The sequence below is a fragment of the Ictalurus furcatus genome, chromosome 25, assembly GCF_023375685.1.
Source record: "Ictalurus furcatus strain D&B chromosome 25, Billie_1.0, whole genome shotgun sequence".
Lineage (NCBI taxonomy): Eukaryota > Metazoa > Chordata > Actinopteri > Siluriformes > Ictaluridae > Ictalurus > Ictalurus furcatus.
This window is the reverse complement of record NC_071279.1, coordinates 5,293,918-5,309,279: the sequence shown is the minus strand read 5'-3', so window position 1 is coordinate 5,309,279 and position 15,362 is coordinate 5,293,918. Positions and strand designations below refer to the sequence as shown.

The following is a 15,362-nucleotide window of genomic DNA, read 5'->3' as shown; positions in this document are numbered from 1 at the left end:
ATATATATATATACATATATATATATATATAAAATTGCATGAATATTTAAATCAGGTGTATTTTATAGGTAGATTAAGACTAGATTTAGATTTAGTAAATGTACTGTCAAGGAATACCAATGTATTTATGTTTTTAAAAAGTATTACAATTATTACAACATGACAATGTTTTTTGTTGAGTTTATAATACAATACATTTATCAATGCAAAAATCATTATTACATTATGTGCAAGATTTGATTACATTTTTAGAAAGTGATTACAATTATTAAAATTATATTATGTACATTTCATTATATTATACAACAGGGCTCCAGGCAAAAAAAATAAAAATCTAGGAGCCATTGGTTCCTAAACCCAAAATATTTAGGCGCCAATTAAAATTTTCAGGATCCAAAATATAGTGAATATCCCTGAGGTTATCTGCAAAGTTTTTTCCCATTCGGCGTGATGATGTTTAATGTCCCCGACAACCTAAAGTGCCATTTAGCATCGTGCTAGCTAGTGTCATGATTTCCCCTCGCGCAAGCGCTGGAGCTCACAGAGAAACTGGCAGACCGAGCGCTAACCCCGTTTCCGGGTTTTGGCATTACGAAACGACGTCAGCCCTGCGCCGCTCTATGTGATTGGCTGTAAGTGTAGGAAGCGCTTGATTTGAGTGGAGAAAACAGCAGAGTTTTATATGAGCGGAGGACGAACTTTAAACGTCAATATCGCAGTCAATCATGTTCATTTAATCGTGGGCAGTCAAAATCGTAATCGCGATCGATATCCGATTAATTGTGCAGCCCTACCTCACACTGCCTTTTCTTTCCCTTCTGTACTGTCTGCCTTTGTTTACTCTGCCTCCCATAGTTTACACAATGTATTCTTTACATACACAATATGTGCAATGTTCAGTATATCATATTGAATCATATTACTGTAAATACTTAAATGTCCAGTCATTTGTTTCTTTTTTTCACTTTTAGTTTCCTGCTTATTCAGGCTGAGTCATGTAGGCTGCATTGAATTTTATTTTCAATTCCCTCATCTCTTTTTCAGTGACTTTATCACTAGCACATTGCACTGGTTTCACGATTGGGGTGGAACGAGGGGCAGACCTAGCAATGACACAATCCCTGGCGTTATGTTTTTTTACTGTCACCATGCTTCTTCATGGTTTCTTTTTTAAAATGACTCGAACTGCTAATGAGCTCTGTTTTACCAGCAATATCTTGTCCTGCTTGAGCACAAAGGGTGCAGTACATTTTCCTATTGTCATAACATAACCAGACGAATTCTTGTAGCCAAGCTGATTTAAACTGTCTTGTCGGGATGGGAGCCGCAGGGACGGAAGAAGAAGACTCAACTCGCTGCGCTTGGCTGTCATCAACTGTAAAAGATTGCACACCGATGGAAACGGGCTGGGATGACTCAAATGTCACTTAACAACTTTCACTGGTCAAGTTGGTCTCAACATTGTCGGCATGTGATGTAGAGGAGGCAGGGTTTGGACGGGCAGGGAATGACAAAGTGATATTTTTCGTTTGCGCATTTCGTTTTCTTGTCAGCTGGCTAAGTTTAGTTAACTACGCAGTTAGATAGCCTACATATAACGGATAAATTCAAATTCCAACGGACTAAACCGACTAAACTAGCACTAAGAGTGCAGAGTTTATTTATTGGAAACCATACAGGGGTGCACGCGATAGGGCAGGCAGACGCAGGCGCAAGAGGAGATGACAGTTCAGTAGCCTAACACAACAAGACGTATGGTCATTTCTATTTAATTTGTTTTAAAATTTTGTTTGTGGGTAACGGTGGCCACTGTCGACTGGCAGAAAAAACATGGTCACAAAATTAAAAAGTTAGTCGCATTGGCGACCATTTTAGTCACCATCTGGAGCCCTGTACAATACTTATTACATTATGTGCAGTTATTACATTGAGTTGCTAGAGACCATTTGAGGAAAAAAAAAAATTAAAAATAATTTACAACAACTTTGTTAATGGACATTACGTCTGGCACAAAAGCAATACAGCTTATTGCCTAAAGAACATCATACCCATGGTGAAACATGGGGTGGCAGCATCACGTTATGGGACTGCTTCTCTTCCACTGGGACTGGGGTTCTAGTCAAATCCAAATGGCATTCTATTTTGGCACAAAACCCGCAGGCTTCTGCTTGACAACGGAAGATGAAGAAAAATTTCATCTTCTGGCACCAAAGCACAAATCCAGGGCAACAAAGTAGTGGCTTCAGAAGATGAACATTCTGGAATGGCCGAGTCAGAGCTACCGGTTACCAATACAACCAGGTTATTGTTATTATTTTTTTCTTTATCTTTTCCTTAAAAAATACTGTTTATTTTTCACCTGAATTTTGTAACTTGCAATTAAAGGTGGAAAAATTATTTACAGTCCCCTCCAAAACAGCAAGGCCAATTAATTAGTTTGTGCTGTACACCAATGAGACGAGAGCTTATGATGTCAGATCATTTCAATATTTTTTTATATTTACATCTAAATGTGTTAAACAACATAAAAAAGAGAATCTTTTGTATCAGACCACACCATATTTGGGTGTGCAAAAGTATAGGAACATAAGTCGAAGTAAATGAAAGTAAATAACACTTGTTTATCAAGCCTGTGACTCACTGACGCCAAACTGTTGGTTTCTTCTTTTGTGTTGCTTTTGAAAGCCTGGAGGTGAAATTGGGGGGTTAAGGTCTGGTGAAAATTGGGTTAAGGTCTGGTGATTGACTTGGTCAGCCTAAAACCTTCCACTTTCCCCATGATAAAGTCCTGTGTTGAATTGGCAGTGTGTTTTGGATCATTGTACTGCTGCATGATGAAGTTCCTCCCGATTAATTTGCATGCATTTCTCTCTACATTGGGATGCAAAATGTTCTTGTAAACTTCTGAATTCATTCTGCTGCTACCATCATGAGTTCCATCATCAATAAAGATTAGTGAGAATGTTCCAGAAGCAGCCATGCAAGCCCAAGCCATGACACTACTTCCACCATGTTTCACAGATGAGCTTGTATGTATTGGATCATGAGCAGATCCCTTCTTTATCCACACTTTGGTCTTTCCATCACTTTGGTGATGGTTCATCTCGGTTCCAGAACTTTTGTCGCTCATCTCTATATTTCTTTGCAAATTCCAATCTGGCTTTCTGTCTCTTACTGCTGATGAGTGGTGTGTATCTTGTGGTATGGCCTCTATATTTCTGCTCTTGAAGTCTTCTTCAAACGGTGGATTGTGATACCTTCACCCCTGTCCTGTGGAGGTTGTTGGTGATGTCACTGACTGTTGTTTTGGGTTGGGTTGTTTTGAGTTGTTTTTCTTCACAGCTCTCACAATGTTTCTGTCGTCAACTGTTTTTACTGGCCTACTGTCTGTTGCTCAGTACACCAGTGGTTTCTTTCGTTTTCAGGACATTGTACCAAATTGTTGTATTATTTATGCCCAATGTTTTTGCAATGCCTCTGATTAACTTTACCTCTTGTCACAGCTTCAAAATGACACTGCATTTCTCCCATAGACAGCTCTCTGATCTTCATGTTGGCTTATCCTTTTTAACAACAAATGCAGTCTTTACAGGTGAAATTGAAGGCTAAAACCAAGAGTAGATGTTCAGAGCTATTTATTATTTAAACAATCAATCTAACAGGACACACTTGGGTAACAAGAAACATATGTCAGTCACATGTTCCAATCATTTTGCTTGCATACAAATTGGGTGGTCAGATACAAATTGTACTTTGTGCTATGTTCTATGTTGTGTAACACATCTATACATAAATATCAGGAAATGAAAGCTGAAATTCTAAACTCTCTCCTCAAATTAATCTTTTGATCGCAAACCCAAATGTCTTCAGTCTACAGCAAATAAAATGAATTGCCATTGCCGTTCTAATAGTTTTGGAAGGGACTGTATCTTTGTTTAATGTTTTTACATCACAAAAACCTGTTATTTTAATAGGGATGTGTAGCCTTTACATCCACTTTAACTGCTTTTCATATATGAAAGATCAGAATGGAAGAACAGAGATCCTTACCATATCTGAAATTCAAAATCCCATCACTAGTTTATCTTAATTTAGCTTAGAGAAATCCCCTTGTGAGTGATGGTGTCCCATTTAGAGTGTGTTTTATTTTCACATTGTAGTTTCTCTGCTGATATTTGTAACACTTTACAACTGATTTCTACATTTTTACCTGACAGGAAGATGATGGCTGCCAAGTGCTGTGCTTCCTCCAGGACCCACAAATAAACGAAGACCCTCCTCTGAAACACAATATTAAATGTTGATGCTTTTCTTCAGCGATAAAGAGGTCTGACTGACAGGCTGGTAGTTGCTACGGTTACCTTCAGCGCTAGAGTCAAACAGGCCAGGGGTGAAGTCTTGGCTCTGCAGGATTTTCTCCACCACATCATCAGCATCAACCCTAGTTGCGTCCACGCGCTTCAGTTGTGATTCCATTGAATCCTGCTTCATTGGGTGCCTGCAGGGGAGGAACTCGATCAACTATGACTTTATAAAACCACCAAACACTAGACTGGGCTTCGTATGGCTTAGATAAGGAATAGGCATGGTTTCAAAATGATACTCAAGTGGCATCAACAGAAAACAAGTCTTGAATTGGAATGTTTTTATTCATTCAATGCTGATTTATCACTAAAGTGCATTTACTTTGTAACGTCCGGGTCAAATTGACACATTTTTAAATTAAATTAAATGCCTGTGTGAACAGGGGCCTCTGTCAACTCTTAAGTTGCCTATAAGTTCCCGTTTACACAATTGCACTTTTTGACTATATAGGACACAGTTATAGAAGGGAAATTATTAATAATCACACTATCCGGTGTCAGCCAGATGACAATGGGTTCCCTTTTGAGTCTAGTTCCTCTCAAGGTTTCTTCCTCATGTCATCTCAGGAAAGTGAATACCACTGATTAACTCATTACATTGACACCTGTCAAGCGGTGGGATATATTATGCAGCAAGTAAACTTTGAGAAGGCCCAAATTGCGATGGCTAGACAACTGGATCAGAGTATCTCCAAAACAGCAGTTCTTGTGGGGTGTTACCCATATCCAGTGGTTAGTACCTAGCAGTAAACCAGTGACAGGGTCATGTGCACCCAAGGCTCATTAATGCAAGTGGGGAGTGAAGGCTAGCCCATCTGGTCCAATCCCAAATTGCTGAAAAAGTTCATGCTGTCTATGATAGAAAGGTGTCAGAACACACAGTGCATCACAGCTTGCTGTGTATGGAGCTGCGTAGCTACAGATCAGACAGAGTGCCCATACTGATCCACCACCGAAACCACCTACAATGGGCACGTGATCATCAGAACTGGACCATGGAGCAATGGAAGGAGGTGGTTTGATCTGATGAATCATGTTTTCTTTTACATCATGTGGACAACCGGGTGTATGTGCGTCGCTAACCTGGGGAAGAGATGGCACCAGGATGGGAAGAAGGCATGTGATGCTCTGGGCAATGTTCTTTTGGGAAACCTTGGGTCCTGGCATTCATGTGGATGTTACTTTGACACTTACCACCTACCTAAACATTGTTGCAGACCAAGTACACCCTTTCATGGCAACAGTATTCACTAATGGCAGTGGCCTCTTTCAGCAGGACAATATGCTCTGCCACACTGCAAAAATTGTACAGGAACAGTTTGAGGAACATGACAAACAGTTCAGGATGTTGACATGGCCTCCAAATTCCCCAGATCTCAGTCCAATCAAGCATCTGTGGGATGTGCTGGACAAACAAGTCCGATCCATGGAGGTGCCACCTCACAACTTACAGTACTTAAAATCTGCTGCACAAGTTTTGGTGCCAGAGCACACCTTCAGAGGTCTTGTGGAGTCCATGCCTCGACGGCGCAGAGCTGTTCTGGCAGCACAAGGGAGACCTGCACGATATTAGGCAGGTGTTTTAATGTGATGGCTCATTGGCCAAGAACAAGAATCTGAGGCTATCATTGGCATAGACCAGGGATCTCAAACTCAATTTACCTGGGGGCCGCTGGAGGTAGAGTATGGGTGAGGCTGGGCCGCATCAAGTATTCCACAAAAAAAGGATTTCAAGTATTCCAAAAACAGTACAACCGATCCAATCTTCTTAATCTTTAGTAATAACTATTCAGAACATGCAGAACATGAACGGTTCTTCAGAACATAGGTTTCTCTTACTTCCTCCTACTCCTTGCTGCCAGAGACTTGGCAGCGCTTCCTCTTACACAGCTGAGCCTCATTTGGCTTGAGGGAGGAAGCAACTGAGACCCTCAGTATGGCTCGAAGATGCTCATCTGTAAGTCTGGACCTGAACTTTGATTTATTAAAGTTCATAGTGGAGAAGAGCTTTTCGCACAGATAGGTGCTCCCAAAAAGGCACATGATTCGCTTGAACATCTTGGAAAGCTCAGGGAACGTGGGGGGCAATTCTCTCATAAATTGTCCAAGCTTGTCTGTTTTTCCACTCACCTCCCTGAACTTGGCTTTGAGTTCAGAACTGCACTGCAGGTCAATTAGCTCCAACTGAACCACAGGGGGGGCATCTTCCACATCGAAGGAGAAGGGGTCAGCAAAAATTTGAAACGTGGCTCTGTGTGTCTTGAAGTCTGCAAACCTGTGATCAAATTCTTCCTGTAGCTGTAGAATGGTATCAGCATACTTCTCACCACTGAATGGTATGCCTGAATCCATGAGCTCCTTGCATGCTGGGAAATGGCAGAGGTTTGTCTGAGAAAGCTGGGCTTTCCATAACACAAGTTTTGTGGAGAATGCTCTGACACTGTCATATGCAACACTGACAAGCTGGCCCTGGCCTTGTAACTTCTTGTTCAGTACATTCAGCTCCTGTGTGATGTCAACAAGAAAAGCTAAGTCTATTAGCCATTTGGGATCACTTAGTACAGAAACAGCCATCCCATCCTTATCCATGAAGGCTTTCACTTCTGCTCTCAACTCAAAAAACCTCTTCAAGACGTCCCCCCTGCTAAGCCAACGTACCTCGGTGAAGTAGAGCACATCCTCATATGCTGACTCTATTTCCTCCAAAAAGGTGCGGAACTGCCGGTGCTTTAAGCCCCTGGATCTGATATGGTTGATGCATTTCACAACGTCAGACATCACATTGTCAAACTTAAGGCATTTGCTGCAAAGGGCCTGCTGATGGATAATGCAGTGCAAAGCAATGGCCTCTTCCACACCCTCCTCTTCCAGTTTTCTTTGAACAAGTGCCACCAGTCCATTTCTCCTCCCCGTCATTGATGGCGCTCCGTCGGTTGTTATTCCAGCAAAACTCTTCCATAGTAAGCCGGCATCCACAATGGCATCACACAGCTGGCGGAATATCTCCTGACCGGTGGTCTGGCCATGCATTGGAATTACTGTGAGCAAATCCTCCATCACTTCAAAATTGTCATCAACACCACGGACATATATTGCAAGCTGCGCAGTGTCAGTGACGTCTGTGCTCTCATCAAGAGCGACTGAGTATGAATGGAAATGTCTAGCTTTCTCACGCAGTTGATCGTAAATGTTATCCGACAGGTCAGAAATGCCCTCTGCCACTGTGTTGGCTGAAAGGCTGATGTTGCTAAACTGACCTTTCTTTTCCGGACAGACTATACTTGCAGCCTGTAACATGCACTGTTTGATGAACTCGCCGTCTTTGAATGGCTTTCCTGCCTTAGCAATCATCTCACTCACCACTTAGCTAGCTTCGACTGCTGCATCACTCTCTTTGCTTGCTTTCTTGAAAAAATCTTGTTGCCTCAGTAGACATGTTTTAAGTTTGGCGACCCGGTCCTCTCGCTCATCTCCCTGGTATTTTGCATACTCCTCAGCATGTCTAGTTGAGTAATGACGTCTGATGTTATACTCCTTGTGCACCGCAACTTTATCTGTGCATATTAGACACGTCGGAATGCCCCTGTGCTCTACAAAAAAATATTCCGTTTCCCACTTCTTCTGAAATTGTCTGTGCTCATCGCCAACCTTTCTCTTCACGGCATGTTTTGAAAAAGACATGACTGGGTGACAAAAAAAACGTATTTGCACTGGGTAACACTCCCAAAACACGTTTCAAGTGACCAACGTTGATAATTCGTGTTGTTGTCACGAGCCTGAGCTATGGTAGCCCACAAGTGTTAAAAAATATAAAACGCCCAGGGCAGTGACTCACGCAGGTGCATGTGAGAAAAAGTTAGTGGGGGCGGGCCGCACTAACAACAAGCTTTGATTTCAAGTAGGGGGCCACAAAATATCGTTCCGCGGGCTGCAATTGGCCCCCGGGCCGCGAGTCTGAGACCCCTGGCATAGACTAACCGAAACTGGACAGTTGAAGACTGATAAAAAAAAAAAACAGGTTGTTCTCATCAACCTCTAACAGCTTGTGAAGGGTGTCCTGATTACCAGCTTAGCTGTTAAAACCCTATACTGTATAGTGTAACTATTTGATGTCTGACCTGCTGGAAGTTCGGTCTGGTGTAGCAGGGTTTACTGACAGGGTGCTACAGGCTCCAAGGCCAGCAGCAGCAGGCGCTGTGGAGCTCGGGCTCTCATCACTGGGCTCAGGGATGCTAGCAATGCCTGTAGATGCACTATCAATTGACGTGTTCCTCTTATGGGTGAACTCCGATAGGCTGGAGGAGCGAGAGTGACCCGAGCTGTAGCCTGGAATGAGAGAGGACACAAACATGTGACATACCTGTAACACTTCACCTGAACACCAGGCACAGTTAGAACAGGTAATGATAGCAATAAATATAAATACTCTCTAATGACATGACTGACCAAATATATTTAATTTCAGTCCAGTTTTCACCTGTTCAATCCATTTCTATTTATGAAATGAAAAGAAAAAAAGAAAACATTTTTCATTTAAGTTTTATTTCTGCAAAACAAACCCAGATTGTTTCATATAAAACAAACATCCAAATTCTGAATTTTTAGTTTTATCTCATTTTGCCCATTTTAACACTTGAGAAATAAGAAAAACAATCTAAAAAAAATGCAAAATGCACCCTTTTTAATACATGAATTTGAACAGCAAAGATGAAGAAAAAATAGCTAAAAGATGTCAAAGATTGCATGGCTATAAGGATGACATAAATATAATAACACCAATATGTCTGCTGATGGGCGCATGGTGGCTTAGTGCTTAGCACGTTCGCCGCTGCCCAGTGTGTGCGGAGTTTGCATGTTCTCCACATGCTGCGGGGGTTTCCTCCAGGTTCTCCGGTTTCCTCTCCCAGTCCAAATATATGCATGGTAGGCTGATTGGCATAGTGAGTGCTGATTGGCATAGTGAGTAAGTGTCCGTAGTGTGTGAATGTCCAGGGTGTACCCCACCTTGTGCCCGATGCTCCCTGTGATAGGCTCCAGGTTCCCCGCAACCGTGAAGGATAAGAAAATGGATGGATGGATGTCTGCTCTGATCTGTCTCAAATCGGTGTACAGAAATACCTGGCCATGAGCATCTGCAGGTTTGCAAAGACCAAAACATGAGAAGGAAAGGCCTAGTGGATGACATCCTGCTAGAAGCGGCAGGTTCAATTAAGGCAAGTAGACAAGTAGCCAGATCAATAAGTGTAATGTATTCAGTGGTCAAAAAAAAAGAAAAAAGTTCTGCAAAAAAGTATCCTAAGTCTGCTAAATGCTAAAGCGTCTGCTAAATTAATAAATGTAAAATGAATAAATGTGAGTCTGAAAACTTTTTTTTTCAACCACTGCATACACTTATTAAAACAATGATATCGTGTACTTACCAAATTTACCTTATTTATCAAGTTGGCTACTGCTACTTCTAGGTAATTTCCTTGACAAACCTGCAGACTGTCATGACCAAGTATTTCTGTATGTTTTGAGCCCAACTAGCAGACATATTAGTCTGATGATCATTTCATCATCAAACATTTTAATTCTAGAATCCGTATATTTCAATGGTGCCATTTTCCAGTGTCCTTCCAGTGTCATTTTTCCCCCAACATCATCCCAGTTCAAATCCCCATCCTCCCCTGCTGGTGCGCATTGGAAAATGAGCACAGCAGGCCAAGCCTGTGCATTTGTAGCTAAAGGCTTTACAGACTTCAGCAGCCGAGGGCCTAAAACCAACATTAGGTGGTATTTACATCAGTGTCATGCAACAGGTAATGAGAGAGAAGGAATGGAATGACCCTTTTGTTAGTTAAAAAAATTTTTTAAATCCCATTCCTCCACACACATTTCTAAATGCAAGCAAATGGGGTGCCCCTCTTTCTCTTCTTCTTCTTAACACTTTTTTATTGTTTAACTTAAATTTAATATAAATCAACACTATTCTGCACTTTTAGGCAGAGTTCAGGAAAGAAGTTTATTTCTGCTCTTTCACAACTGGCTGATGCTAAAGTGAAATGGACCTAATCGAATGTGAAACATTCAAATACACAGAGTGTGCTGTCTCTTGTCAGTAAGCACCAGAGCAACTGTGATGCGAGGAGGACAGACACGACACACAAACCACATTTAGCAGGAGAGACTAATCTCATGTTTACACACACAGATGTGTAAAAAGCAACACAAATTTAAATAGAGGTTCAAAATCACTGACTCAATTCCAGAAATGTGTCAGGAGAAAGAACAGAATCAAGACAGAGCACCTACCTGATACTTTAGATTGCTGACTAGCATAGCTGGAGGTTCGGGAATGACCACACACCCCCAGATCCTCTGACAGAGAGCCACACTTTCCTGTGGTTTCTGTAGACAAAAGGTCTTTTATTAAACAAAACATAAAAACTTTTTTGATGTTCCACTTGACAAGTGTTGAACAGGACAGTCTACATTAGGCTGAACTATAATGGGTGTAGACCCTTGTGGGAAAAGAGCTTAATCATTGGAGCAAACACACAACACATTCCCCAACATATTTCTCGTTAATCACACTCAGTCAGAATACTAAATTGAGCATATATATTTTTCACTGCCTTAAAGACTTTATAAAGACTTATGTTTGAAATTTGTAACCAAGACAAATGTAAATAATTTGTTGGAAAAAAAAAAAAAAAACATTTTGAGAATAAAGTCCTAATACTATGAAAAAATGGTACATAATCAGATCTTGTTAAATTGAGGGACATTGAGAATTTGTTGACTGTTTTGTAGAAGGAGAAATTGCAGGCAGCAGTCACCTTCAAGCCTTTGGATGGTTACCTGTGCAGCATAACAGGCTCACTCTGGTGCAATGTCATAATGCAATGAGTGGTGCATACTAGAGCAATAAATGGTAAATGGTCTGCACTTGTATAACGTTTTTATCCAAAGCGCTTTACACTGTGTCTCATTCACCCATTCACACACACACACTCACACACCAATGGTAGCAGAGCTGCCATGCAGGGCGCTAACTTGCCATCGGGAGCAACTTGGGGTTCAGTGTCTTGCCCAAGGACACTTCGGCATGTGGAGTCATGTTGGCCAGGAATCGAACCGCCAACCCTACGATTAGTGGACATCCCGCTCTACCACCTGAGCCACAGCTGCCCGGATAATACTTTTTTTTAAAAACTTTAGAAATAAACAAATAATCTTTTGACATATCAGTAGACTAATCACTGGGCCTATTAGTGTTTGAAATTACTGTGCCAGAAATTGTGTTTATTTAAAAAAAAAAATCACAGATTTGGAGAAATCGCAGGCACTGGTCACCTTCAAGACAATCGATGGTCACATCTGCAGCATAACAGATATAACTGCCGCACACTCAGAATTAACCTCTGTCTGGAAACTTACTGACTCTTTATAGCGCCAACACTCCTTCCATGAATATTAAATAAATGTCTCTGTGATTACATGTTTGTGTATATATAATGTTATTATATATATACACATATACACACACACAAACATACACACACACACACACATATATAAATATATATACACACTCCCTGTAATCAACACACATTATCTGTTAAAACAAAAAAAGTGCTGACTGTAATTCATAGCGTATGATTAAAATTCCAGCATCCCCTATGCAAAATGCTTTCCTGTGTCTCTGCTGTGTAATTCTATACGTGGTATTTCATAGTATTAATGTGCTCATCATTACTCTAAAATAACAGAAAATAGTCCAAAAAAAGCCACTTGTATGAGAATGAGTGCCGAAATGTCTGACTGGTAGTGTATAAAGATTGGGATATATTTAGAATAAACCATGTACAATGTACAAGAAGTTCACAGTGCTTAATACTTTAGTATCTTTAATATCTAAAGTATCCATAATGACGTTCTGCATGATTGCAGACATACTGCCATTTATTTCCCACTTTCACAAATGCTACAAAAGTATTCATCAGTTTCAAGTTCCTGCTTCTTGGCATGTGTTCTTGTCTTGCAAGCTCTGCCAAGCGGTATCACACACACACACACATACACACACACACACACACTCACTTACACTCTCTCGCCGGTTACAGAAGTCACTAAGTCAATAAGTAAACTGGCAGTAATAAGACAGGTGAGAATCTTTAGGCATTAGTTTCAGGCATTAGTGAGAGAAATGTTTGTGGATGGGTCCTGCAGTAGTGAGGCATGGTGTGGAATTTGTGCAACGTTTGCTGGGGAGGCAGCACCGGGGCCATCAACATCAGGTCCACCCCCCCCACCCTTGGTTGAGAATTTCCCCTTGGAGCAGTCTTGTAGCTGTAGGCTGGATAGAACGCGTGATGCGTTACCTGTCGGTTTGACCCACCTCCTCGCTGTTAACAGCTGACACTCAATCATACCCCCACTGCCAAATACCCCCACCGCCTGACTCAGGCAAGGAAACTATCCAGCCTACAGCTACAAGACTGCTCCAAGGGGAAATTCTCAACCAAGGGTGGGGGGGGTGGACCTGATGTTGATGGCCCCGGTGCTGCCTCCCCAGCAAACGTTGCACAAATTCCACACCATGCCTCACTACTGCAGGACCCATCCACAAACATTTCTCTCACTAATGCCTGAAACCCTGCCCAATCTGACCAAGAGGTGAGGACTAAGCACTGCCTCCACTTTATGTTTTTGCCACAGTAATTTAATAATGACTGGCACCAAGATACTCATCTCATACTCATACACATCCTTGTGCACACACCTCCTCTTCACCAAACGTGCACTTCCCAATAAATAAGACATTCTTGACACTTGACACTTTGGAGTCGGGGACAGTGGCTGATGTCTCTGCTCCTTTGATTGGTCATTTTGAATCCTGACCATGACCTTCAACTGGCTGTTTGGTTTGATCACAGACACATAATCTCTTGTTCCACACTGTGGTTCAGCCCAGTCCAGTTGGTAGAGGAAATGACATTTGATTTCATTTACTATGTAATGATAAAGAGTCTTTATTTATCACGTATACATTACAGCACAGTGAAATTCTTTTCTTTGCATACCCCAGCATGTTAGGAATATATGCACTATAATATATGTATGTAGTAATGTTCCCAATTTAAATTAAAAAAAAAAACAGATCAGTCACATGGAAAAATAAGTAAACCCTTACATTTATCACACCTTCAAATCCATAAAATAAAAAAATATACAAGAATACCACATCTATTGATATTTCTGTTAAATAAATTATTTAAAAAGCTAATTTGGTTGTGGTTTTGTTCAAGTATATCAACTTTATTAATAGGCACTGTTTCAAAGATAATCAAATGTTTGCTTGTCCAAATATATTTAAAAAAGCCAACAATTTCCATGGGGTGTACTTATTTTTTCCCATGACTGTATATGGGCTTTTATCACAGCAGTACAGCTAAGAATTCACCAATGTATTCACACAAAAATATACAAAAGGTGATATTAGCTTTTCTAACATCAAATATTTAGCTGGCAGAGGTGAGCTGTGAGAGGACATGTGTAGAGAGAGTAGAGCAGGGAGCTCAGGACACAAACTTGTGGGACGCCGGTGCTCAGGGTGATGGTACTGGAGGTAAACTGGTTCACTCTCACTAGGTCTGCCTGTGAGGAAGTCCAGGAAACTATTGGGTCGGTAGGCAAACTGGAGTGGGTCGATGGTCTCAGGGGTGCAGGAGCAGATGGAGTTTTTCATAAGCCTCTCAAAAACCTTCATGACAAGCAATGTTAAGACTACAAGACTATAGTCATTTAGGCAAGAGGGCTTATTGTTCTTAGGCACAGGAATGACAATTTTTTAAACCAGATGGGGTCCACACACTCAGCTAGGAACTGGTTGAAGATAGAAGTGAACAAGCCAGCTAGCTGATCAGTGCAGGATCTCAGTACACGGCCAGAATTGCCATCAGGGCCAGCTGCTTTCCTGATATTCACACACTTCAGAGCCCTCTGAATCTCATTCTCCGAGATGGTGATCGTGCTCTCATCACTAACAGAGCTGCTTCTTTCTGTAGCGCTAGTCGGCAGGCTAGTAGTAGTGCGGCTAGCCTCAAAACACGCATAAAGTGTTCAGCTCATCATCCATCATCCAGTCAGCTCTCACTGTGGCGGTGGATTTGCCTCTGAAGGCGCCGATTGTCCTCAGTCTCTGCTACATGCGTCGGGGGTCACTCCTTGTACCAGAGTTTAGCGGCTTTTACTGTGTGTTAGAGAGTGTAGCATACCCTGCATTGTTTGCGGCTGTGCACGCTTCAACGTGGCTCGGATAGTATTATCCACCCATGGTTTCTGATTTGAGAAAGTCCTTATTGTGTGTGTTGTATCCTCAATTAGCATGCTAACAAAGCCAACTGCTACATCCGTAAACTCGTTGACAGCAGAACTGTCCCAGTCCCAATCATCGACCGCGTCCTGTAGCACAGCTTCTGATTGGGAAGACCAGTGCTGCACCCCCCCCCCCCCCCCCACTCATCCTCCCTTCCCCCCTCCTCTCTGGAGCTTCCTGTAAGAGCCTTTGCTGCAAACTAAATGGTAAGTGGTGCACTTATATAGCGCTTTTATCCAAAGTGCTTTACACTGTGTGTCATCCACCCATTCACACATCAGTGGTAGCAGAGCTGCCATGCAAGGCGCTGACTTGCCATCGGGAGTAACTTGGGGTTCAGAGTCTTGCCCAAGGACACGTCAGCATGTGGATTCACGTGGGCCGGGAATCGAACCGCCAACCCTACGATTAGTGGACAACCCGCTCTACCACCTGAGCCACAGCCACCCCAAAATTCACCAGTGTATATTACATTTATGGTATTTGGCAGACACCCTTATCCAGAGTGACTTACATTTATCTCATTCATACATCTGAGCAACTGAAGGTTAAGGACCTTGCTCAAGGGCCCAACAGTGGCAGCTTGAACTCACAGCCTCCTGAGCAGTAGACCAACACCTTAACCACTGAGCTAC

At 41.9% G+C, this 15,362-nt stretch overlaps 1 protein-coding gene across 1 annotated transcript in view; it reads right to left on the bottom strand.

The window, feature by feature from the left end:
* The window catches only part of LOC128600966 (protein FAM102B-like), a 51,817-nt gene that overhangs the window by 9,258 nt on the left and 27,197 nt on the right, over positions 1–15,362 (bottom strand). The window contains exons 7-10 of the mRNA XM_053613790.1: positions 10,659–10,754; positions 8,483–8,690; positions 4,362–4,498; positions 4,211–4,280 (exon numbers count right to left, since the gene is read on the bottom strand). Coding sequence (XP_053469765.1) covers positions 4,211–4,280; positions 4,362–4,498; positions 8,483–8,690; positions 10,659–10,754 — 511 coding nt within the window. The remainder of the gene's footprint in view (positions 1–4,210; positions 4,281–4,361; positions 4,499–8,482; positions 8,691–10,658; positions 10,755–15,362) is intronic.